Source organism: Brienomyrus brachyistius, chromosome 12 (genome assembly GCF_023856365.1).
Source record: "Brienomyrus brachyistius isolate T26 chromosome 12, BBRACH_0.4, whole genome shotgun sequence".
In the NCBI taxonomy this organism is placed as follows: domain Eukaryota; kingdom Metazoa; phylum Chordata; class Actinopteri; order Osteoglossiformes; family Mormyridae; genus Brienomyrus; species Brienomyrus brachyistius.
Genome location: NC_064544.1, coordinates 18,044,862 through 18,068,172, shown reverse-complemented (window position 1 = coordinate 18,068,172; position 23,311 = coordinate 18,044,862). Strand labels below are relative to the sequence as shown.

General features: G+C 47.8%; 4 protein-coding genes across 4 annotated transcripts in view; 2 read left to right on the top strand and 2 right to left on the bottom strand.

Moving 5' to 3' along the window:
- pde5ab (phosphodiesterase 5A, cGMP-specific, b) overlaps positions 1–8,009 on the bottom strand; it is a 44,021-nt gene extending 36,012 nt beyond the window's left edge. The window contains exon 1 of the mRNA XM_048970172.1: positions 7,893–8,009. Within this exon, the coding sequence (XP_048826129.1) occupies positions 7,893–7,897 (5 nt within the window). The 5' untranslated portion in view covers positions 7,898–8,009. The remainder of the gene's footprint in view (positions 1–7,892) is intronic.
- Positions 8,010–9,897: 1,888 nt separating this feature from the next.
- Positions 9,898–20,017, bottom strand: zcchc4 (zinc finger, CCHC domain containing 4). Its single transcript, XM_048970175.1, has 13 exons — positions 19,560–20,017; positions 19,045–19,163; positions 18,891–18,973; positions 18,263–18,541; positions 17,786–17,866; positions 14,130–14,202; positions 13,895–14,045; positions 13,477–13,577; positions 13,169–13,290; positions 12,817–12,892; positions 12,694–12,745; positions 12,375–12,525; positions 9,898–11,390 (listed from the first exon to the last, which is right to left on the bottom strand). The coding sequence occupies exons 1-13, from the start codon at positions 19,654–19,656 to the stop codon at positions 11,252–11,254; spliced, it is 1,524 nt and encodes a 507-aa protein (XP_048826132.1). The 5' UTR covers positions 19,657–20,017; the 3' UTR covers positions 9,898–11,251.
- Positions 15,243–17,795, top strand: si:dkey-219e21.4 (tripartite motif-containing protein 14). Its single transcript, XM_048970177.1, has 6 exons — positions 15,243–15,261; positions 15,569–15,664; positions 16,048–16,267; positions 16,469–16,488; positions 16,705–16,832; positions 16,949–17,795. Exons 3-6 carry the CDS (start codon positions 16,058–16,060, stop codon positions 17,542–17,544), a joined length of 954 nt encoding a protein of 317 aa, XP_048826134.1. The 5' UTR covers positions 15,243–15,261; positions 15,569–15,664; positions 16,048–16,057; the 3' UTR covers positions 17,545–17,795.
- A 1,349-nt stretch (positions 20,018–21,366) lies between the features above and the next one.
- The window catches only part of ablim2 (actin binding LIM protein family, member 2), a 64,986-nt gene continuing 63,041 nt past the window's right edge, over positions 21,367–23,311 (top strand). The window contains exon 1 of the transcript XR_007381148.1: positions 21,367–21,681. The gene's annotated coding sequence lies outside the window, so the exon portion shown is untranslated. The remainder of the gene's footprint in view (positions 21,682–23,311) is intronic.

The following is a 23,311-nucleotide window of genomic DNA, read 5'->3' as shown; positions in this document are numbered from 1 at the left end:
GTCTCTATTAATAATGATTTCTGTGATGAGAAGAGAATCACGGCCGGAGAGCGGCGGCTATTCCTGTCGCCCACGGGTCACGTTATTGTAGCTGACCTCACTAGATGAAGTCGAGAAAACCGCCTCAGCTTTTCACTTCAAACATGATACTCGCCCCAGTGGAATCACTGCCTATTGCCAGCACTTGTTTGGAGAGCACATATCTCCACAGTTCCATGGTATATTTCGTTTTGTGAGCACTTTCGTTTTGTGTTGTCTATTCCCTAAATATGGAGAGCAAATTTCCAAAACTCATTTAGTCCATTTTTTTGTTGTTTTTGAGATGGGATCACCAATGACCTAAAGTCAGGCTTCCTCTTCATATGTTACTTCGCTGGGAACCAAAACTCACTCAGTCTGTTTTTTGTTGTTTTTCAGATGAAACAGCCAATGACCTACAGTCAGACTTCCTCTTCGTATGTTACAGTATCGGGAACCAAAACTCACTCAGTCGTCATACAATCCAATGAAGAACTTTAAGTTTCCAGAGCTCAGTAAGCCCACAGCCCATGGACTGGGTGAGTTTCTCATTTGTTACCCGCTGGATGGCGTGAGTACGAACTCCATCCAGGACCATTTAGGTGTGACCTCATGGGGTTTTTTGTAACCCCTTTCTCACAGTCCATGTGAAGCCCCCGCCACCAGAAATTCCCCATCATGTACATGCTGCTCGAGAGGCAGGGGAAGTTAAAATGACCTGGGGGAGGGTGAGTGCTGTGACTCGCTGTGACTCGGAGTCACTGAGTGGCACTGACCATGACTCTTCCTGACTCCGAAGCATGTGTCTGCTTATGCAAACCTAACACACATGAGGCTGAGATACCTGGGACCAGCAGCATATTTACAGTCTGTGTGGTGATTTGGAGCGCCCCCTGTCTGCGATCATATAGCAGCTTTAATTCAGTGTTTGCCGGAAGGGGGGCGATTTGGGGTAGGATGTCATTGTGTATGTTCACCTATGGTGTGTTCGCGCTTAACTCTTAAGGCATCGGACATCAAAACGAGCCGTGCAGCGAACAGACATTGGGGGGGGGGGCATTTCCCAGCATGGTCATTGGCCAGTGGCCATGAACAGTCTCCTTCCCATGGTGCCAGGACGTGATGTCACTTCTGGCTTTGGACCTCATCTGACGTCTGACTTGGAAGATGAGGCATTTCACACAGTAACCGCTGAGTTGATTAAAGCCTTCAAGGCGAAAGTCTGCCATTCGGAAACATAAAAATCAGAATGTGCTCTGTGTAATGCCCATTAACAGCCATTGGATCTGTGTCAGTGAATTCCTTACCCCCACCCCAGGCTCAGTCCTGACTTATAGCTGGTAAACCAGGACACGTCGCTATGGAAAATCACTACAGAGAGTGTGACTGTGATGCTCTCAAGTGGCTTGGTGTTTGCAAAACATCTATATGAGATGTTGGCTTGAAGATCCCCCCCCCCCGTTACACACAGAGAGCGCCTCACTCATTAAGACGACTAAATATAGAGTGAATGCATCGATTGTATCCATACAGCTACCAACCGCTTACCCTGGACCGGGTCATGGAGAGACCTGACACCTTTTCTAGGGAGTGTGGGTGACAAGGCAGGGACACCCTGGGCTGGATGCCAATATTATCGAATCAATCAAAGAATAAACAGATTTAGTCGATATATCGGGCAGGTTTGCTTGGATTGTTCTTCTGACACAGAGAGATTCAGTCATTCTTCCCGTTAGTCAGACCTGCACCTCTTCCTGTGCAGCGTAAGGCAGCAGGTGTCCGACCCCGGATACATCTCAGGGACTGCTGAGCCTAGGAGCTGGCACCTCTCATCAGGCCCAGGGATTATACCTGATTATACTACCTACGGCTGTATGAAAGGACCCACTTCCTAAAAACCGGATATGTGTGCAAAACAGTTCTGCTTAATGGCACGACGGAACTCAAACCTGGAAACACTTTGTCTCCATTTTTCATGTTTTTTTGGTATTGGAGCCAGCATTACACACCATAATACCCCGGGGTTTCTATGCCCCTCAGGAGCTCTGATTATGGTGTGTGGCAGACCTGCTGTCCATTTCTGGGTGCAAAGCTTTCTGTCATGTGACCTGAAAGAGACAGATTCCTTCATATACCATTTTTAAAAGTACAGAGGGTCACATACACTTCATGTTGCCTCTCTATCGAGATGTGCTGTTACTAGTCTGTATATACTGGAAGAATTTACCCATAATCCCACACTTCTTATGTGGTTGTAATAATGATTCCAATTATTTGACTACCAAAGAATAAATGACAGAGATCCCCCCCCCCCAAAAAAAGCAGATAATCACTGTTGAGAATTGTTGTTCATTTAATATTATGGCGTGAGAAAGTATGCACAGTATGAGTTGCATTTGATTGTGCTGGAGATCAGTCCGCCAATAACCATCCTTTAAACTCTTTAATAAACAGCAATTTAACAGCTAGCCCCCAGGCGCAGTGTGACCAAGCAGTAACCCCCCATCACAGAAGCCAAAGGGTGACGCGGCATATGGCTGGAATTTGCAGAATAAAATGAGGTTCAATTCACCGAAGGCTGGCGATACTTTCGTCTGTTTTATGAAGCTAATTCTAAAACTTTGAACCAGATGCTTGTGTGTGTGTGTGTGTGTGTGTGTGTGTGTGTGTGTGTGTGTGTGTGTGTGTGTGTGTGCGTGTGTGTGTGTGTGTGTGTGTGTGTGTGTGTGTGTGCGCCGCAAGATAGACTGGCATCCTGTCCAGGCTGTACCTTGCCTAGTGCCCTGTGCTGCGTGGGATAGACCCCCAACCCCTCCCCCGGCCCTGACCAGGAAGAATATGATAGAAGAAGATGATGAAAGATTAATATCAGAACCTGTGAAGATAAGGACATAGATGAGCACATCACCAAAGCTATGCGGTTTAGGGCAGCCTTGCCTCAACACCCTGAGCAGAGAAACCAATAGTGTCTGCAAGGCCTTGTGTAACCTAAGATCTGTAAATTAGCTCAGAATGATTCTTAGTTACTACACTATATGATAGTAGACAAACTGCATCACAGGATCCTTGTACATCTATGGAATGGGAAATTGATGGGGAAAATAAGCTTTTCATTTAGGAAGCAGGAATTATTAAGATTGGCCAATGAACTATGAACTACAATTTATGTCTGAGACATTTCTTCGCTGGCTAACAGCCCAAAGGTGTTAAAATCACCCTCTTCTGGATCTTTGCTGGGTCTTAGCTCTGTGGAGTCTGGGTTCTTCGAAGTGCATGAGATATGCAAACAGCTGAGTTCCTCCTCATCTGGAAACTACATTCACTGGCACTGGGTCATTACGAGCAATACAGACCTTAGAATGACACACATCTGGGGAGTTCGGTCTTTGACAATTCGTGTTCTGATTTAAAATCTGGGGGCAGGGCAGAGAGAGGAGTGAGGGGTTATAAGAGGCAGAGGCTCATGGGAGAAGGCGTGACGTCCAGCTTACCAAAGGTAAATCCTGCAGAGCTCAGGAAGCCCACATGTTTATCTTGTGATTTTTGTCCTCTAGCCACTAAGAGAATGATCTTGATCAAGGGTCTCCTATGGAGTCAAATGCTTAAACGCCTCTCACTAAAGGACTGATGCCATAAAGAAAGAATCAGCTCGCAACATCTAAATGCTTTCTCTTAACTATAGTTAAGAGAAGTGGCAAAATCTCTGTCCAGAGGAAAGCAGTGAGTTGAAGGTGAGCCCTTTGTACCTCCTCATCAAACACTTTCCAGTAGGAACCATGACTGGAATCCTGATGAAAAGTGATGAAACACCACGTTCTTTGACTGGAAATCAATCACAGCCAGGGAGAGCAACCGCTCTTGGGAAGGCGGGTAAACAGACCATTCCGAAGACAGACAATTAGTGGAAAGAGCTTCTCTTCTTCACCAAGTTAAAGCAAAGGGGCTCCGGTCACATGTGTATTATATACGTGTCGAGCTCCCATTTGGACTCCAACACGTAACATCATCGCTGCTGCTGGTGGGACCTGATGCTACACACGTCCACAAAGATGCAGGCGTCACTGCTGGGGAAATCTTGCCGAAAGCTAATCGTCGGCAACACGCACCGAGAGACGAGGCTTCACCACAGCCTCTACGAGGAGCTAGCAGCCAGAGAAAAATGGATTCATATATTATGGTCAGATACGTGACAGCTACAAAACACTGCTGGGAATGTCCATATTTGGGTATTAAATATTCATTCTCATCCTTTCTGCTATTGTTTAATCTCCCCTGCAGGAAGGTTTATTACATCAATTCCCGAGACATAAACCTTTGACATCTTTCAGTGTGCAACCTCCTCAGCCTTAACGCGTACCGGGACTTTATGATAGGAACCGCCTCGTCATGTTAGCATAGCTTTCATCCTGGCATGAATCCACGGCACCCTTTCAATCTCTGAATTAACAGCTTTAATACTCAAACCTGATTGATTGTCAGGTCCCAGCCACTCACCTCATTGGACCAGACCGTGTCACATGAGATATGTAATTGTATGGGCCGTGGGCCAATTAAGGCTCCCATTGGCGCAGGGATATTTTTAGGATAAATGCACAGAAATAACCTGAAACATGACGTCGCGTCTTGGACAAACAAACAAATCTTAGTCTCCTGCAAAGAAAACATTAATAACCAATGCAGTCAGACTGAAAAGGCATACGAGTGCTGTGAAACGCTGCTCAATCGACTTTACAGACGTGAGAGTTTCATCGTCCTCCCCGTCTGATGACAGTAATTATGTTGTGATGAACAGCATATGGACTCTGTTTCTAAATTCCCATCATGGAGCTCTTTTTGAAATGTGCCTTAAAGGCAGAATCCAGCTCGAACCTTTGACCTTCCCCATTAATCAAGAGCTGCAATCCCCCGGGTTTCCTTTCACCAAACAGGGGGACACAGATAGGAGCAGAGCAGGATACATTCGGTGCCATATTTGTGTGCGATGTTCGGTGAGCCTGCATGTCGTCCACGTTTATTTGACCTGGTTGGGGAAATTTTAAATTCCTGAAGAAAAGCATGTGAAACCAGAGAAAGCAGAATATAGCCAGACACAGATAAGAGTTAGAGATTATTTCTCTTTGATATTAAACACAAATGAAAATATTGCTTGTAGGACCGGCACCTTATTTAAGTGAGCGGCAGGTCCTGGTCTTTTACTAGAGGCGACCCTCGATCTGCTGTCGCATGAGGCCGTTTTAATCACCTGCCTGTGACAGACCTTTCCTTTGCAGACATTAAATCAGATCCAATCTGCTGGAATGACACAAAGCGATAACAGGAAAGAGAGTGATCCATCTACCGACGCTTTAACGCAGCAAGTGAGGGTTTGATTAATCTCATTGTCTAAGGATGACATTTAAGGTTTCTGTCCGTTCTGTCCGGCATGCATCTCTTCACAGCCCCAGAGACTGAGGCTTAATGAAACACCTACAAAATCACTCACGGCGCCAGTCAAATGTGCGTTTATCCATCAAGCCAATACTATAAGGAGCACAACTGATTGTGGGAGTTTTACGTAAACAGAAATGTTCTGAGGGCTGAATGAAAAGTGATTGGTTCAGAGAAATTACCAATTGGATATTGGTCAGACTAACCAATCGGATGTCTTGGCCCTACCTCCTCCACAATCTGACTGGTTATCTCTCTGAACCAATCATTTTTCCTTCTGCCCTCAGAACATTTTTGTGTAAGTAGAACACTGTTACTGCGATGGGCTGGCCCCCCATCCTGGGTTGTTCCCTGCCTCATGCCCGTAGCTTCCGGGATAGGCTCCGGACCCCCCCGCGACCCAGTAGGATAAGCGGTTTGGAAAATGGATGGATGGATAGAACACTGTTACTCAAAAGCCTCTACCAGGTGAAACTTTCTATACCACTTATGTCTCAATAAGAAGCCCTCCACACTCTCCAGTAACTATCCAGCCCACATGTCGACACTTGAGAAACATACGTCCTGTCACACTCAGCAGAGACACATCCTACCGGCACGCGCACTGCAAGCGACAGGATCTATCGGCCAAAGTGTGGTGCAAATATCAAGCGCTGTATGAGTATCACACTTGCTGCAAACCCACAAGCTGCATCCATCACGGAGGCTGAGCATGTTCCTCTCTTGGCAGGATCTCGCTGTGATGCGTGATGATAAACGTGTTCCTAGGCTACGCTGTAATGACCCCGTTACTCAAATGCAAGGGTGGCCAATCTTATCCGCAAAGGGCCGGTGTGTATGCGGGTTTTCACTGCAGCTCTTGAATTATATTACTAATTAGATGACTGATTGGCTGAAGAGTCCCCACACCTGGGTTTGAACAGCTGACCTAAAGGTTACCCTAAAAACCTGCAGACACACCGGCCCTTTGCGGATAAGATTGGCCACAGCTGCTCTAATGCTGCCTGAGCCAGCAAACCCATGAGGTTCAGCCCCAGTCCTCCCTGGAGGTTCAACTCCTTCAGGATTTTTGTTGAACTGCAGATCTTAATTGCCTCGTTAACACAATTACCTGGACAGTCAGTCACCTGTGTCACGTTCAGTCAGGTGTCAGTTAATATGTCTTCCCTATAACCTGCCGAACGGTGACTCTCAACACACATAAATTCGCCCCCCTCTGCGTTTGAAACCAGCCTCAGGGAAATCCTGCTGTGTTAGATGGAAGGATGGTGAAGGTAAAAACATGGAGGGAGGGGTTGTTTTGCTCAATTACCCCCCCCCCCCCCCCCCACACACACACACACACACACGCACACTTTTCCTGTCAGTGTGCTTGGCGTCCCTGGCCCGTGTTTGCTGTTGTCCAGTCCTTCACTGTGATCCTGAACACGCAGACTGGGATGCATTTTAGTGAAGTACGTCTCAGAGCTTCTGATAAATAACTGCCACCCACCCCCCCCAAAGTTATGGCTCGCATGTTCATATGCTTTGTCTTTAACAAGGAACTCTGAGAAACCAGCTGGAAAACACAGACCATGGTTCAAAGGCTTGGAAAACTATAACATTGATAGAAATGTCAAACGATAAATAAAACCATGATGGGAGGCGTCATGTTAGGACTTTGTTTAGCATGATGCTGCATGAATTTTTCTTTCATTATTCCACAGGATCGTAACCCTTCCGGCTTAAGGTAGTAATTAAACTACAGGGCCACCTGTTGGACTGGAGGGTCTGGCCAGGCTGAGCATACAGTTACCCCAGCAGTCTGCACCGATTCACATGACTGGGTCGAGACGTCTCCCACCAGCTCAGCGCCGATCGCTCTGCATGGACCAGCAGCGGGGCTCACATGACCCCCACGACCACCCTCTGCAGAATCCCAAATGCAGAGCCGGCCTGAGCTGATTTACGAGCGCGTGGCCATCTCACACGGCATCCCAGGCCAGCTGAGCAGCATGCGGGCGCGTGGTCACGTGACCCAGTGAGGCGACGGCAGTGTGGCATGAGAACTGGAGCATGAGCGCCATGACGATGCGGGGACCCGAGGCGGGGGGTCAGAAAAGCCCCCTGTGACAAAACTGCGGAAAACGCTTTGCCATCGCCGTCACGATCGAGACCGATCAGATATTGTGAACTCGGCTCAGACAGGGAGGTGGGAGATCTCCCAGAGTACTACCCCCCCATCCCCCTCCAACAGCCCTGCAGCAGTGTGGTGAAGATCGCCCGTAAAATCTGACTCCTGAGATGCAATATAAATCAGTGGTGGCGAAAGACCCCGCAGCCCCCTGCCCCCCCACGACGACTCAGCTGCTGGCACTCCCCTTACCTTGACTCCCCCCTCCCTTGAGGGGAGAACCCCCTTACCATCGCAGGTCCCGGACGCACCCCCTGGTATCCCCGTTACTCACCCCATGGCTGAAGACGGCACCTGCACTCCCCGCCAAGGCAGAGCGTCGCACGCGATGAGCAGCCCGCCGCGCAGCGCCTGTCTGTGTCTCCCTCTCCTCTATCTGCTCCCCCGCCACCCCCCCCCCCCCCCGCATTCCGCCTCTCTCTCCTCCGCTAAACTTTCCCCACTGGTCTGAAACTCGAAGCTCTGGGAGGAACATGATTATTTAAGTCCTTTTTTGGGACCAAAGGGGACGGAAAGTGGGCCGTAATGGCCCCGGCTGCCGGGGAGATGACCTTGCTGGGCTCTCCCTGGAGTTGGCGGGTGGTGGCCCCCCCCCCCGTCTCCAGCAGGCGGGAAGTCCTGCTGCAAGTAAACACTCACTGAGAAGAGGGGTCTGATTTGGTTCAGGATCACGGAGTGAGTTGCAGTACTGCTCAGGTCACACAGGACGCTGTGAACTGATGGATGCAATGGTATCAGAGTCCATGTCTGGTGTGGGATTCAGGTGTGTGGTCAGATCCTGGACGAGGACTGGGACTCAAACTCTGGGGTCACTGGGCCAAAATGGGCGAGATGGTTGGTTGGAGGAATAAGTGCAAGGGAGAACAGCACAGTGCAGAGGAACTAAAAGTGAGCGAAGGGAAGAGCACCAGTGTCATTTAAAGCCCTGTGCTTGTTGATTTGCAGCAAACGTCACTGCATAAGCCACTGGAGAGACTCGGACTGTATGAGGCGCTAAAACAAATCTGCTGTGGGATCGTAGCTGCTTCCTCAGGCAGCCAGCATGGTTCCCTGCAAGATGGTCACACTCTGTCGCGGTGCTCAGCAGACGCTGAGCAGATTTACGGCTTTTCTGCACGACGTGGTGGTCGTGTGCGACGTCGACTCGGCCATCTGGACCGATAGCTGGGGGGACACTGTCTACGTCAATTTTGGAGATTTAAGGACGTCTGAAAAGGCCTGAGAGGAAACCAACGGCCCTACGGCATCTGGAGGGACACCTTCACCACATCGAGAGCTCTTCTTGTCCATTTGGCAACACAAAGGAGAAGTAATTCACGGCTTTGGACTTTTTCCTCCCACCCTACTTTTTAGTGGCAGGTTCAGCCCGCTCTGATGCTTGCTGGCACCTGAAGGGGGCGCTGTCTACACCACAGTGTGTGGTCCGCTGATCCATTACATAACCCCCCCCTCCAGACTAGTGTCCCACTCCCAAACACTAGGGGGAGCCCATGAGTATGTGAGCTGGATAATAGTAGCTTTGGGCAGTCTTTTTGTGGCTCGGGGCCCCCACAATCAAGTCACGATTGGTACTCAACATTTGGTACACAAACAACTGAATTGCTAGACTGCATCCAAAGCAAATGTCTGACAGTAAACGCTAGCTAACTGACGCACCCACCTGAATACCTGCTCCCCAGAACAGAGACAGTGCTTAACGGGGCCCAGTGCACTGGAGTCAGGGTTATTGTTGGGCCCCATGGGAGCCCCTCGCGTGAACTTCATGTGTGAGCGCCATGCAACTTGTGCAGATTCAATTTTCCATCTATGGTTAAAAATAACACTCCCTGATTGGCCTTCGGAGGATAAGAGAGGCTGCCTGGGAAAATAAAGGGTACCCTTGAGCTCAGAAGCGCCTCACGCTGGAGGCTCTTCAGCGGCATCAGAGGTCACGTGATCACGGTCACTCTCCTGTGGATCTGGATCATCCGAATAGTCCTGAGGATCTTCATCTGATCCGTCACGTGCAGAGACAGAAATGAAGTCCAGGTGTGACCTGCATAAAACGCCTTTGAATAAAGTCAGGATCGTAACTGAATTCTGAACTTTGAAGTTAGGCTGCTGAACACTGCTAGCTTTGGGCTTGATACAGTCTCAGGAAAATGGAATGAAATACCCCGGGGGGGTCACACCCAGCGCCAGCTGAAGGGGGGCACCAAGCATGAGCATCTCATCCCCACTAGAACAAAGGATTTTAAAAAATTTTTCTTGGGAAGGGTCATAAGGAAGCCAAACAGATATTCTGCAGACAAATGGAAGAGTCCGGCGTTTATTTAAAACGTGACACTGAGCCGCCAGTTTGAAATCACCACCAGAGTCGCGCGCAGCCTCCAGTAAACAGGTGACATCGCTCATCACCCTGCCCCCTGTACATGCGGTAAAGTGACTGACACATAACAGCTTGAACAGCGCCACAGAACAAGGGCTGACATGACGCAGGAAATGGGAGAGGCCCTTTCAACAAGTTATGTTTGTGTACATAATCTTAATTCCATGCACACCACAGAGATCCAACTAAAAACACCTGATAACAACCATGCTCATATGCATAAAACTTCGCGTTTTGGTTCCAGAAAGTTCCTGGCCCTCAGTTCCTGGCTACTCAGCTTCCGACAGTCCCATGACCTTGAGAGCTCTGGTCCTTCTCACACGAGGCCGGCGAGAGCTTGACACAATTCGGGGAGGCTTTTTCTCTAGAAAAACTCATGTGGGTCATTTTAGGGCCGACTTGGATCCCTTTAATCCGTGTTTGATAACACTTATTTACATAACTTTCTTCAAATTTCTTAGACTAAAAAATATTAGGCAAGAGACAAGGAAAATGCACATTGAAGGAAACAGATCATGGAGCAAAGTGCTGAAACCTCAACCTGCATGCTCTGCTCGAGTTGGTAAAAACAAAGTGAACGTCACAGCAATATACAGTTTGACATAACAACCGGCAATACGAGTTAGCACAGTTAAATATCAAGGTATTGGCAGACAGTAAAAGGCATCCGATTGGCTTTTTTTTGATGCTATGGGGGGGTCAAAAATCCAGATGCCTTAAAAAAAAAACAAAAAAAAAACACAGACCTCAGGATGAATTAGCACATGAGCATCCTAGCAGTAAATGTATGGGTAATATAATGACCGAGCTGTGCGTGTGAGAAACTCGCCCCCTGGTGGATTCTAGGAGGTAATGCAAGGACAGCCAGCAGGCCCCTCAGCAGGCCACACAAACCAGTCGACTGATTCAGCTCCCTGCCTGCCTCCGTGTTAATTACTCAGCATCACATAAATCTTTGGCTGGCCTGGCTGCCTACCTGCTCCTCCCAGTGTTATCCATTCTGCTCCTGCACCACGCTAAAATAGGCCCCCCAGGAGCAGCTAAGCAGCACCTTGCCCACCACTTAGCCCTTGATGCTAATTAGCCTGACTACCATTGCCATTGTTTAATTTGTCTAGTGCCCCCAAACGACACACATATGTAATTCCCCCATCCCCCCACAATAAGAATGAACATTTTCTCCTGCACCATTTCACAGTAAAGACACTTGGTACAGCCGCCATTGTAGCCATATCCTCTCTGATGCACATGTACAGGCGTGCTGGTCATGTGACGCATGGCAGGATAGGGTCATGTGACTTTGGGCTTGTTGGGGCCGATGTCTTCTTCCTGCTGGCTCTGGGCTTGCTGACGGCCGGCCACCGGCCGGTGCCGCCCCTCCTCTTGGCCGGGGGCTCACTCCTCCTACGGGAGTAACGGCGGAGAGAAGATCAGGCGAGGACACATTCCTGCAGCACGTCTGCATGTGAGGCTCCGAGGGAACAGTCACGAAATACAGGCCTCACCCCGGCACACAGGCATATTCAAGATGTAGCTGGCTGTGTGTGTGTGTGTGTGTGTGTGTGTGTGTGTGTGTGTGTGTGTGTGTGCGCGAGAGTGACGTTTCCCCTATTTACCCCACTTAAGTGCAAGCTCACTGAGATCCTACACACTTTGGTGATGTATGAACTTAGATTCCAAGTGCGTGGGGATTTCTTGAAAACAATGGAACACACTTGACCTGATGAGCTCAACGAGAAACACGCTACGACTATGTTATCATTTGTGTTGGCTGTGTTTGGAGTTGTAGTTGCAGTGGAATCACTGCAGTCTAGGCTATGTAAACGTTCGTTATACAACTTTTTGCACAAACTAAAACTTCTTGGGATGCATGTTGCACTCTGATACGCTGACAGACTTCCTCGTCTTCCTGTAAGTATTAGTTGTCACTGATGCAGTGCATGGCGGGTTATATACTTAGCAAAATACTGCTTCCATGTGGTATTTGCCAAAGTGTGGATAAAGTGCACATCGAGCGTGTTGCACTTGGCTTATTTGAGGTATGGGACACTCTTGGATACAAGCCCGGCAAGTGTGTACAAAACCTGAGTGTGAGAGTAAGCGTATACGGACACGGAGTACCCCGGTGTCTCGAATCCCAACACCAGTTTGCAAGTCCACCGCTGTGGCCTGTGGATTTCCCTACATACTCACACTCAGTCAGGCTGACTAGAGTCCTTAAAACTTCCCATAGTGTGTGACTGTGTGTATGTCCTAATGATGGAGCAGCATCCCACCCAGAGCGTCCCCCCGCCTCACGCCCAGTGCTGCCTAGGACAGGCTTCCCTCCCCCGCGACCCCGACCAGGATGGACAGAAGACAGATGGATGGACACACATCTTCACTCACCCCCGAGCGTCTCGCGCTCTCGAGCCATGCGGACAGGTCCGTCGTTTGTGTCCCGGGCTGCCACACGCAAAGCAGCCTGGCTGGACCTTGCTCCCACTGCAGGGGTGGTCTGGGAGGGTGCAACGCTGGCAGGCGGGACAGTGCAGCCATGCTGGGAAGGGGGGGGTGTAACATGCCATCACACGTTATAGTACATACTTCTCGCTAAGCAAATACCCGCCTTGGCATCAGGTGCTGCAGACAGTATTTAAGCACCGCAAAATGGACGGTCACCACTAGCTCTGCTCATGACTTCACACATCCACGGCTACGCACTTACTTGGTTTTACGCACTTGTTACACAGCGAGCAGTGCCTCCACTCACGGCCATCCTGAAAAGCAGGAGAGTGATACGTCACACACTCGCCAAAAGGCCCAAGACCCCCCCAATCAGACGCCCTACCTTGGACGTGCAGGAGTCACAGGCGGGGCAGTGCTTGTTGCCGGGGGAAACGTAGCGCTCACAGGAGGAACAAAACCTGAAACGGAGAAAGGCCTCATGGGACAGTCGAGCGCGAGGAGCGGCCGTTAAGGGGCCTCGCCCCCCCCCAGGGCCCTCGGGAGAAACTTTTCATGGTATAAAGCCACACCGAGTTCCTTTCATCGCTGCCGTTCGTTTGATTTGCACACATTCCTCTGGTGAATCATGCCCGTGGCTCATTTGACTATTAAATCCGGATAATTAAAACGGGCCCCTTGGGGATTAAGAAGCAAAATCAGATCATGGCTGCCATGCAGGTCAGGTGTGTTCTCACCTGTACCCCTCCTGCTCGGGCAGGACGACGTCGCGGGGGGACAGGTTGGTGAAGAGGCGGACGGGAGACTGTTTCCGGCCCGTCTTCCCATGTTTGTAAAGTGGGTGATTGTCATAGTCCACCTTGGGGCCAGCAGGGGGCGGAGTGGTTACGAAATGGTTATGACACGGTACCAGGAGGCTGCTACAATCCAGAGGGTGTTATGGCCCTGAGCCACATCAACATTAACATGCTTCAGTGAGACTTCTGGCAGATAGAGATCTGAGCAGGATATAAAAAATCCTGGAGAGAGAGGAACTGCGGAATACCTGGTAATCCAGCATGGAGAATGTGGGGAAACATTCCAGAATGCGGGACTCGAAGAAGTACGGGAATGTCCAGAACATGGGCATCTCCGCCGCGGCGTTCCCTAAGCACACACACAAAGCTCTCTGTATCCGGCACCGAATTCTCCCACCTACCCCTACTTCAGCTTTTATTTTATTTTTATTCCATCTATTAGTTTTTATACTTACGTCTTGATTGTATGTGTAATTATATACCTCATGCCACCACATGCACCAGAACAGATTCCTTAGAGATTTTGTAAACGGCAAATAAAAATATTCTGATTCTAAACTTCAGATCACATTTCCCGACAGGAGAAATCCTCCCAAGTCCATCCCCCCCCCACTGGGTAAGGGGACGACTGACGCTGACGGGCTGCAGTGACCATCAGACACCAACCTGAGGGATTCAGTGCTTTCCAGGCTTCAGAGATCTGGGAGAAACTGTGAGCGAGCGGCTTAACCAGACCTCCAAATGGAGGGTCTGTCACCATGACGACCTTGGCTCTGCCCACCTCACGCAGAAAGGCATCCAACACACCTCTGGCTGTCTGCAACACAGCGTGCAGCAGAACCTGGTTAAGGTCATGGGTAAATAAAACACCCAACTCTGGTCTTCAAAAGGGTCTCCTTACCTCCCCATTGAAGAAATGGTGGTTGAACATGTTATAGTGACAAAACTCAGCTTCGCTGTAAAACTGCGCATATCTGCAGGAAGAGGGATGGCAGAATTAATTAATCTGAGGTTCTTTAAAGTGCAGACTGTACCAAGAGGTCCAAACATTTCAGTTTTTGCTCACAAGTATTTTTCAGTTTTTAAAAGTTTTGCAGTCATATTTGCAAACATTTCAGCTCTACATTTCAGAAATACAGAAACTGTGATATAGAGGACAATGATTTTGCAGCCTTTGGACGGCAAAGCTGAAGATCACACTTCTGCAAGACCTTTACCTCGCATACTTCTTCCAGCGGCAGTTAAAACACGTTTCGACATGGGGATTCCAGCCTCATAAAAATAAGCTAATTACAGGGGGGCGAGTGCTGGGGGTGGGGCTGGCATACCACAGTGGGGGGGGGGGCAGGCTGGGGCAGGCAGCACCCTCCCTCCGCCAAGCCCTCCCTGCCAGGGCACTAACCTGCCTAAGACGCACACAGCCGCTGCCACACAGCCGGACAGAGCCCCTGCCGAAGGTGAGTGACCCCCTCCGAGCACAGCGGGGCCCCCTTGCCCACCCAGGGGTGTCGGAGACAGAGGGTGTCATTACCGTCACAGTGCTAACCAGGGGAATCCCACAGCCTCGCGCATGTTACCGGTGGACGGTCTCCGTACTGCAGGCTTTGAGTGATCGCTGTTTGCTGCTCAAATATTCCTTCAGCAGTTTTAAACAAAGTACTGAAATATAAACTGCATTCCTGCAACGCTACTTATCACTCCATTTAAAATGACATTTATGTAACATAACCTTCTTCTCTGTATCGATGCATGCAGGTATTAGATATGTATGTATGTATTAGATACATATAAGGTATATTTGCATATATGTATGCATGGATACATACAAAAAAATCACGGGCCTCTTCTCTCAAACAGAACAGAAGACAAGATCACGGCCATCTCCTCCCCCCTCCCCCACTATGGCAGAGGACAACACGGACACCATGCTGGCCATGGAACTGGACGGCCCCGCTACGGAGGTCACCCAGCCGTACTCACGCTCCCCCAGGCTGATGAAGAGGATTATCGCAGCTGGAGGCAAACAGACCAAGGTAAGCCAGTTCCAATTACAAACCTAAGTACAATTAGACACCTAATTACAATTACAAGCTCTGTGTAGCTCAAGGCAGGCAGAACTGCAATGTGAAGTGCCAGGAATAACTATACTTTACCATTAAAAGGAAATAAAGGTTAAAGGATTATATATGAACCTTTCAGTCCCAGCTAAGAAATTCAGCACATCAGTGGATAATTTCCATTACCTAATGACTTGAACAAATCAGGTATTACATCTAAATAAACTCCAGGAGTGTACGGATTAAACATGAACAGTCGGAATACCCTTCTTAATTTCTACAGGAGGTTCTGTCCAGACGCCTGCAGGAACTAACGGAGGAGCAAGCGAAAGCGCAAGCCCACCTGCAGTCCCTGAAGAAGAGGAGCGCGGACCTCATGGTGAGGGGCAGCGCTGGGCAGGTCACGATGATCACGACTGCATGGGGCTGACAAACACTGACGTCCCGTCTGTCACTAATTCTTCCCATTGGAACAAATGAAGCACATGGGAAGCTCATCCTGTGCATTGGGGGGGGGGGGGGGGTTTGGCACTAAATTCACAATCTGAAAGAACAGTCTGAGGGGCCAGTCTAATAAACTTTACTCATTCTTCTGTTGGCCAAATAAAATTACTTTTAAATTTAAAATTTTAAAGTACGTTTTTTTGCTCGAGACTGCCCCCGTGTGACACATTCCAGAATCACGACCTTTAGCGTAACCGGCTAAACGACTTCCAGTAAAGCTTCATGGCTCTAAATATAACCGATCTCCACAAAGAGCAGCGCAGAGGCCATGAAGCTGCAGGTGGGCGAGCAGTTCGACAGCATGCGGCGCGCCCTGCTGGCCGGCGAGAGCGCGGCGCTGGAGGCGGTGGAGCAGGAGCGGCAGGAGGCCGCCACGCGCCTTGACGAGCTCCAGCGCGCCTGGAAGCGGCACCTGGGCCAGCTTCAGAAGGACGTCGGCAGCACGCGCCAGGCCTTGGAGAAAAGCGAGGCCGCGCAGGTCAGGCAGAGGCTCAGATCTCAGATCAGATTCAGGATTCACCGCTGCGCGCTTAGGGGCCTGTTCACTGATGTGAGATCAGTGGTGGAAAACGACCCGTAGAGAGGCTGCAGATATGGGAGGCTTAGCTCCAATGCACGCATGTTAGCAGAAGTCCGCTAAGTTCAGGTACCTCCTACATTTACTCCCTCTGTCTTGCAGGACTGCTCTTGGGACTTAAGGTACCATCTCATTTTGCTTATCTGCTTTTGTACGTAGAGGGGGTTTGCCATTTTATTAGGACATCCCATAATAGTGCCTAAGATCCTGGGAGTATTGCAACCACTGAATTAGCATCAAATTAAGTAGAGCTTTCTATAATTCAAATGCGATGTCACAGCGGTAATATGCAAAGCATACTTGATTAATCTCCCATGGGAAATTCTCTTCTTCTCCAGCTGTCCTAAGAAGCCTGTTGCTGAGGACATTAAGATGAACAATGACAAATTTCAAAAACTCATCAAGATACTGGGCAATATTTTAGACAATCTAAAGGCAGACCTGCAGCGAAAGACCTTCCTCCTGGGTATTTTATTTTTCAACCGAGTTTAATCTTCAAATAGTCCATAACGGCTTCATTCACACAACAGCATTCTGTCCGTTTTCAATTTCTTTTCTCTTTTCCTTTCCTTTCTTCTCCAGACTCCCTAACAGTCCAGGTCGACAAGCAGACCTGCCACAAGCAGATCCTTGTGGGGGCAGCAGGAAGGAGGCTGTGCTTTTCCACCGAAGCCAAGCCTGTCCTGGAGCTCCCCCTGCAGTTCGAAAAGGTGTATTGCGCCCTCGGCTCCCCTGGGGTGTCCGCAGGGAGGCGCTATTGGGAGGTGGACGTGCGCTGCTGTCCGGCATGGGCGGTGGGTGCCAGCTACAAGAACATCGAGCGCAAGGGCCAGGAGAAAGCCGCCAAGCTGGGCCGGAACGGGCACTCCTGGTGCGTGGAGCTCCGCGAGGGCAGTCTGTCGGCATGGCACGGTGACCGCCGAGTGGCGTGCCGGGGGGCCGGCGTGGAGCCCCCACAGCGGGTGGGTGTGCTGGTGGACCACATGAAGGGCCGCCTGGCCTTCCACGACGCCCGTACCATGCGGCTCCTGCACGAATTTCACGCCGCTCTCGCGTCCGTATGTGACAGGCTGCAGCCCCAGTTCTCCGAACCGCTGTTCCCCGCGTTCCGCTTCTTTAAGGCTGACAGCAGCCAGCCGGGCCCAAACTACATGGAGATCTGCCATTTCGGCCTTTAAATCCGTAGAGATCCCCAATGGATCACACCCACTCTGGACCTCAGCCTGTGCTGGAGCTCACCCATGCATATCTGCATGCAATTAACAACAGAACGCAGAAGTGCTGTTTTTTTAACGATATCCTAGCTTACTGAAAAAGGCAACGCGGTTATATAAACATGAATGTGAATATTGTGCTTTAGCAGTCAGACTGTCAATGTATTCAGCTGTAATAACATGTAACCTGATGAATAAAAGATACCTGAAGTCGATGTCCAGCAGAAGACTCCTTATTGGCACCTCCTTCCCCTCCAGGTTTCTTATCTTGATCAGCTCATGGAGTCTGAGAAGGAAAAGGGGCTCCTCCTTAATAACGAATCGATGGCAGGCATTTGGAGGTTGGGATGAGGACAGAAGGCCGCAGAAGGAGCAGATAGCAGCTTCAAAGAGACTTCGAATCGGGCAGCCACACTTAACGTGCATGTTCCACCCATTAAAGAGGAGAACATATGACAGATACAACTTATCCACGAAGTCTGAATGCACATAAGAATACAACATTGTGAAGGACACTGTAGCGATTTAAACCCACGACCACCTAGATTCTCAATATCTATGCAGAGCCACTGCAAGTTACAAGAGAACATCAATCAACAAAGCTGCACAAAAGCACAATTCTGGGCTAAGGAATATGAGGTGCACCTGCTCCCTGAGGAGTGCGAGCTGTGAGAATACATACCGGGGCGTCCCAACACACAGAACCTTCCGGAATCCCAGCCCGGCCAGCTGGTCCAGGAGGAAGTGGCAGCTGCGGTCAGCGAACAGGAACTGTGCATTGCTCTTCTTGTTTTCCAGGGGGCGGAGCAGCAGGCTGGGTCTTCTTAAGCGGGCCACCGTGATGTCATCAGAAAGCGCCCTGTGAGAGGAATGCGCGGTCCACTCCGCAGGAAGCAGCAGCAGATGGCAGTCCTGACAGAATCTCTTCTGCTCCAAGGGCAGAGAGACAAACTCTAGAAACCTTAACAACATGAAAGCAAGTCTTTTTAGTTAGACAGCTCCACAGAGACTGTTTATTAAAATGTTGAGAATTTAGTGATCAGTGGTCATTGTTGACACACCACAGCACACAGTGCACAACAATGAAGTGTGTCCTCCGCATTTAACCCATATTTGATAATGGGGGCAGCCAATTCACCACCCAGGGGGCGGGGATTCAAACCTACAATCTTTCCATTACAAGAGTGCTTCCCAAACCATTAAGCTACCACTGCCCACATTTTCTTTCTTTTTTTTAATTTAGTTCATGAATTTAGTTTAAGTCAAGGCTTCACTGCTTCAAATATGAAGTTTTCTTGTACAGCTGTTACCTGGCGCAGTATTCCTGATGGGTAAACTCGGGCAGCTTACGTCTGTTTTCCGCTTCCCTGGCCAAACGCTTGTCTTCGGATACCTACAACCATATGTTCCCTTTAACCTGGTTAATAACATAACCGGCTTTCCCAGTGATGCTGGGTGTCTCACCTTATCGTCCTCCCACTGAAAAAAGTTACAGTCCTTCCTGTCTCTGCAAGCCGAGCAGGCATAAAACCTCCTGCCGGCCTGTTCTCCAGGACACACCTTCTCAAACAGCAATGTGGGACCTCGGAACCAAAGAAAGAACAGTTACACGTGGTTACACATCTCGCTAACTTTATTTAGTTAACGCTTTCCCCCAAGGTTTTAGAGTCAACCATTAACAGAAATAGCTATTTTTCTCGAACAATCTCAGTCAGGGATATTACATATCACATAACAGAACACAAAAGGACGAACGACAGCTAATTTCCTGTTGCTATAAATATTTACTCCTTACTTGTGTTAGACTACACGCGATTAAAAAAAAAAAGTAAATTCCCTCACTAATAAGCGAGCAGTACAGAACTATGCTTATTTAATCGTGCGATGGAATGCGTATTAAATGCAACGTGTGCACAACACACTTACATTATTTTATTTTTTTAATCAAAAGTAATTTAAGACTATTACGTTCGACATACCATGAGGGCATGACGGTATCTTCTTATCGTCTCCTTTCTGAATAATCACTTCTATTCCAAAGCTTTCCTCGTCCGGCATGTTTACCTTAGTATCCATTTAGTTATAAATAAAATGACAGTAAAATAAAAATGAATTACACCGAAAAAAGGAAAGCACGCATTTTGTGGACACCGCCATCTTCCCGTCGCTTTCTTTTGAGTCATACTAGTTTCAGCAAGACATGGGTAGGCACGCGTTAGGCATAGCAGCGGGCACACGCCTATCCAAATGCTTTGCAGATCGTAGCATGTAGAGCCAATTGGATTAAAGAGAAATATTTTAAATCTATACGTTTTCTATTGTATGAACTACTTAGTAATCAGCAACGAAAATGAAATTAATGATCATACGGATATGATCAAGCTCTGAATATAACATAAAACTTCTTAAGGTAGCCGGCCACTACGAGGTCGCGAGAAAATTACGTCACACATCAACTGAAAGAAGTAATCAAACGAGGCGATTGGGTGGTTGTGGCGTTTCTTATGTGTATGAGAATGTGACACGTGGGAAAAAAGTTATTTTATCGAGATATTCTGAATATAGTCTTAACGCGTCAATCGCGGTTTATTTAAAAACCTACAGCCTACAGTTTTATTCCTTCAGCGCCAGGTGGCTCTAAATTCATTCTTAACGCTGGTTTGGGATTAACCACGAATACTTGTGTACGTATTATGTCAGTTAAACCAAACTCTTTTGTTTTTATATTGTTGCACATTTAGTCTATAACGACTTCAGTTTTTGAATGCAAATATGTTTACTTGGCAAAGCTTCGCGTCTTGGATCTTCCTAGTTTACATTATTAATTATTTAATAGACAATTTTATCCAAAGCGATGTACTATTGAGAAAGCGGGGTCAGCCAGGCTCTAGAGCAATTGGAGTGTAGAGCCTTTCTGAAGGATCGAACGCTGAAATCGCTCTGCTCACTCTGGGATTTAAACCAAGAACGTTCCAATCACAAATACAGCGTTCAAACCTGCTGAACCATACATATGATATGCAATATCAAATAATATGATATTGTTATATTACACGATGTCCTTTTTGAATACAGCAAACATCCATCTTCTATAACTGCTTATTCAGAGCAGGGTCTTGGTGAGTCTGGCGCCTATCCCAGGCAGCACATGCTGGGAACAACCTTGACGGGATGCCAGAACAGTACAGGGCACGTACATACAGTTAAGATATAAATCAGCCTGGAGGGTTGGAAAGAACCAGAGTACCGGAGGGGGTGGCCGGGTGTCAAATATTTTAATGTATACGTTGTTGTTATTCACTTTGATTAAAGCCAAACGCTGGTGTAGATGAGTCCGTAAAAAGTGCGTGGCCCTGCAGGTGGGCGGTAGGTTGCTGGTTCAAATCCCGTAACTGATCGAGCAAGTGGTGTTGGGCTTTTAGTCCGAAAATCAACAAATGTATAATGGAAGACCAAGATATTATATACTTGATTTCATTTTTGAAATGACAATAAATGTATTTTGTAATTATATTCTCACAGTTAGGCTACATTATGTCGTTATGGATATACAGCTTATGGTCGCAACAATGTATAACATTCATTTCACACACGCATACAGTTGTAACAGCATTTATTTACTTTGGTTCCAGCATTTATGGAAGTTGTAGTTCAACGTGCAATACAGCAAGAGCTGTTCTTGATGCTTAAAGCTTGTGGCTGCAGTTGTGAACTACACATCCCAGAAATCCCCCATCCGCAATATGTACTGCTCAGCTGTCAGAGGCACTATTTATCACCTGGCTCCAGGGATGCTGAGACAGAGGCAGTAGGACAGCCATCGTGGGGCTGTGCTCATGTCAAGTGCACAGCGTTTGACTCTGGACTACAGTACTGCAGCATCATCCTGTGCTTTTATGCTTGTCAACTTGCCATATAAGTCACTCGTTTCATTCGTTTGGATATTTCCGATCTATATTTCTCATTTAGATGTGTGAAGATTTTTTTTCTGCATCTTCTGCAGAGGCACAGCCAGTGTGCAGCCCATGTCTGCTTTCCAGACGGATACATCTGAATGCATATTCTGAACGCTGACAGCCCAAGCCGTTAAAATGAGCACTGGTAAGTTATATGTGCTCGAGTAACCAGCGCGTGGACTGAATTAAGATGTCAGTACAAATACTAACTATAGCATTTCAGTCAAATGTAGATTTAATTTACAGTTACGACTGTCATTATTAATAATAATTCATGTTTTGCTGTTGTCTATAATTTATAAATGTGAATTTAAGCAATATTATAATATACCGTGTTTGTTCACATAGTACATGGTAATGTTTCAGTATGGGTTAATTAAAGACGACATGCATAGTCAAAAATAAATAAATTATAATAATATAAAAACGCAGTACAGTTTACTTAATTTCAAGTGTAAGTGGAATCGTCCAGAAACCGAATTCGGTTTCAGATGGAGACACGGTTTTAGCGACTTGCACACTGAGCATGTTGACTACGTGACCGCGAATTCATGTTAACGAAAGCGAACGTGATGCACGATTTGTGGAACATAACATAATACATAATCAGATGAGTGCTACAATGTTGGTGAATCATATCAGCTGCAGGATTAAAGCTGATTGAAATATACGGACCGGCCAGGCTGTCAGCGCCGTGCCGCGCGGATCGTATGTGCGCCCCTCCTGTTATCATGCGTGATTGTGACTGCGATCCTCACAACAGCTTTGACGCAGAATAAACAAGGGCAAAGGTTACATCTTCTTTCAGACTGGTGTCACTTTTTGCAGCCACCCTCAGAAGTGACCCCGTCATGTGCGGACTGCATGGCTGACGCGTACGCTATTGATTAACGTGGCCCGGATGGTCATCCTGGCACCTGCCTGTCAGTCTTTAACACTCCAGTGTGACATTATGAGTGACCGAATCACATGTGTGCTATATTCTCTAGGAGGATATTAATTAGCTTTATACAAACTTTAAAGGTTTTCTAAGGGGTAACACTCACTAAGGTAACTGCGGATGATTGCTAACTGTGAGTAATTGGTATTAAGTGATCGGTGGTGCTATTTCATTTGATTGCAGGGAATAGTCGGGAAGGTTTCTGTCGGGGTGTTTTTGTGTGATTTAGGGCGGAATACCTCAGGTGTTCATGTGGACAGAATTAGTGTGATTGAAATTGATTTATGTACCAATATTAATCTTGTGCCTCACTACAAAATTCTGTAACAAGTTATTTGACGGGGCACAAATTATGTATGTTATTTCGTAAGTATTAATTACCCACAAACGAAGTCTTAGTTACATACTGATCTCATGTTAGTTCATCGTTAATGAATCATGACACATTTTTTATCGTAAGCAGTTGCTATATTTGTTACTATACCTGTTAATTCTGTAAAGCTTGATCTCTTGTTTGTTCATCATTAATGAATCAAGATGCATCTTTTATCTCAAGTACCTACTACAGTATATTTGTTCCCGTTTTGTACTTCAGTAGTAATTGGGTAACTGAGTTACTACCAATTGTTTGTGCCCCCCTCGGAAAGTGCTTCCCATAATTCCTAACCCTGGGAAGTCTGTGTTATCCCAGTGAGGTGATGTTGCTGATCGCATGGTGGGTGAATGTTGCTGCTGTGCAGGATGTTGAAGAGCCTGGAGTTTGACCGTGACTCTGTGCACACAGGAGAGTCTCTGGGCCGGCCAGAAAGCTGCAATCAGCAATCAGTATTCAATT

Coding starts and splice junctions, on each gene's coding strand:
- si:dkey-219e21.4 (XM_048970177.1), top strand. CDS start 16,058: ATGAAGCTGCAGGTGGGCGAGCAGTTCGACAGCATGCGGCGCGCCCTG. Junction 16,268..16,468: donor AGAAAAGCGAGGCCGCGCAG/GTCAGGCAGAGG, acceptor TCTGTCTTGCAG/GACTGCTCTTGGGACTTAAG. Junction 16,489..16,704: donor GACTGCTCTTGGGACTTAAG/GTACCATCTCAT, acceptor CTTCTTCTCCAG/CTGTCCTAAGAAGCCTGTTG.
- zcchc4 (XM_048970175.1), bottom strand. CDS start 19,656: ATGGATACTAAGGTAAACATGCCGGACGAGGAAAGCTTTGGAATAGAA. Junction 18,974..19,044: donor TTCAGTGGGAGGACGATAAG/GTGAGACACCCA, acceptor ATATGGTTGTAG/GTATCCGAAGACAAGCGTTT. Junction 14,046..14,129: donor ACCATTTCTTCAATGGGGAG/GTAAGGAGACCC, acceptor GCTGTGTTGCAG/ACAGCCAGAGGTGTGTTGGA.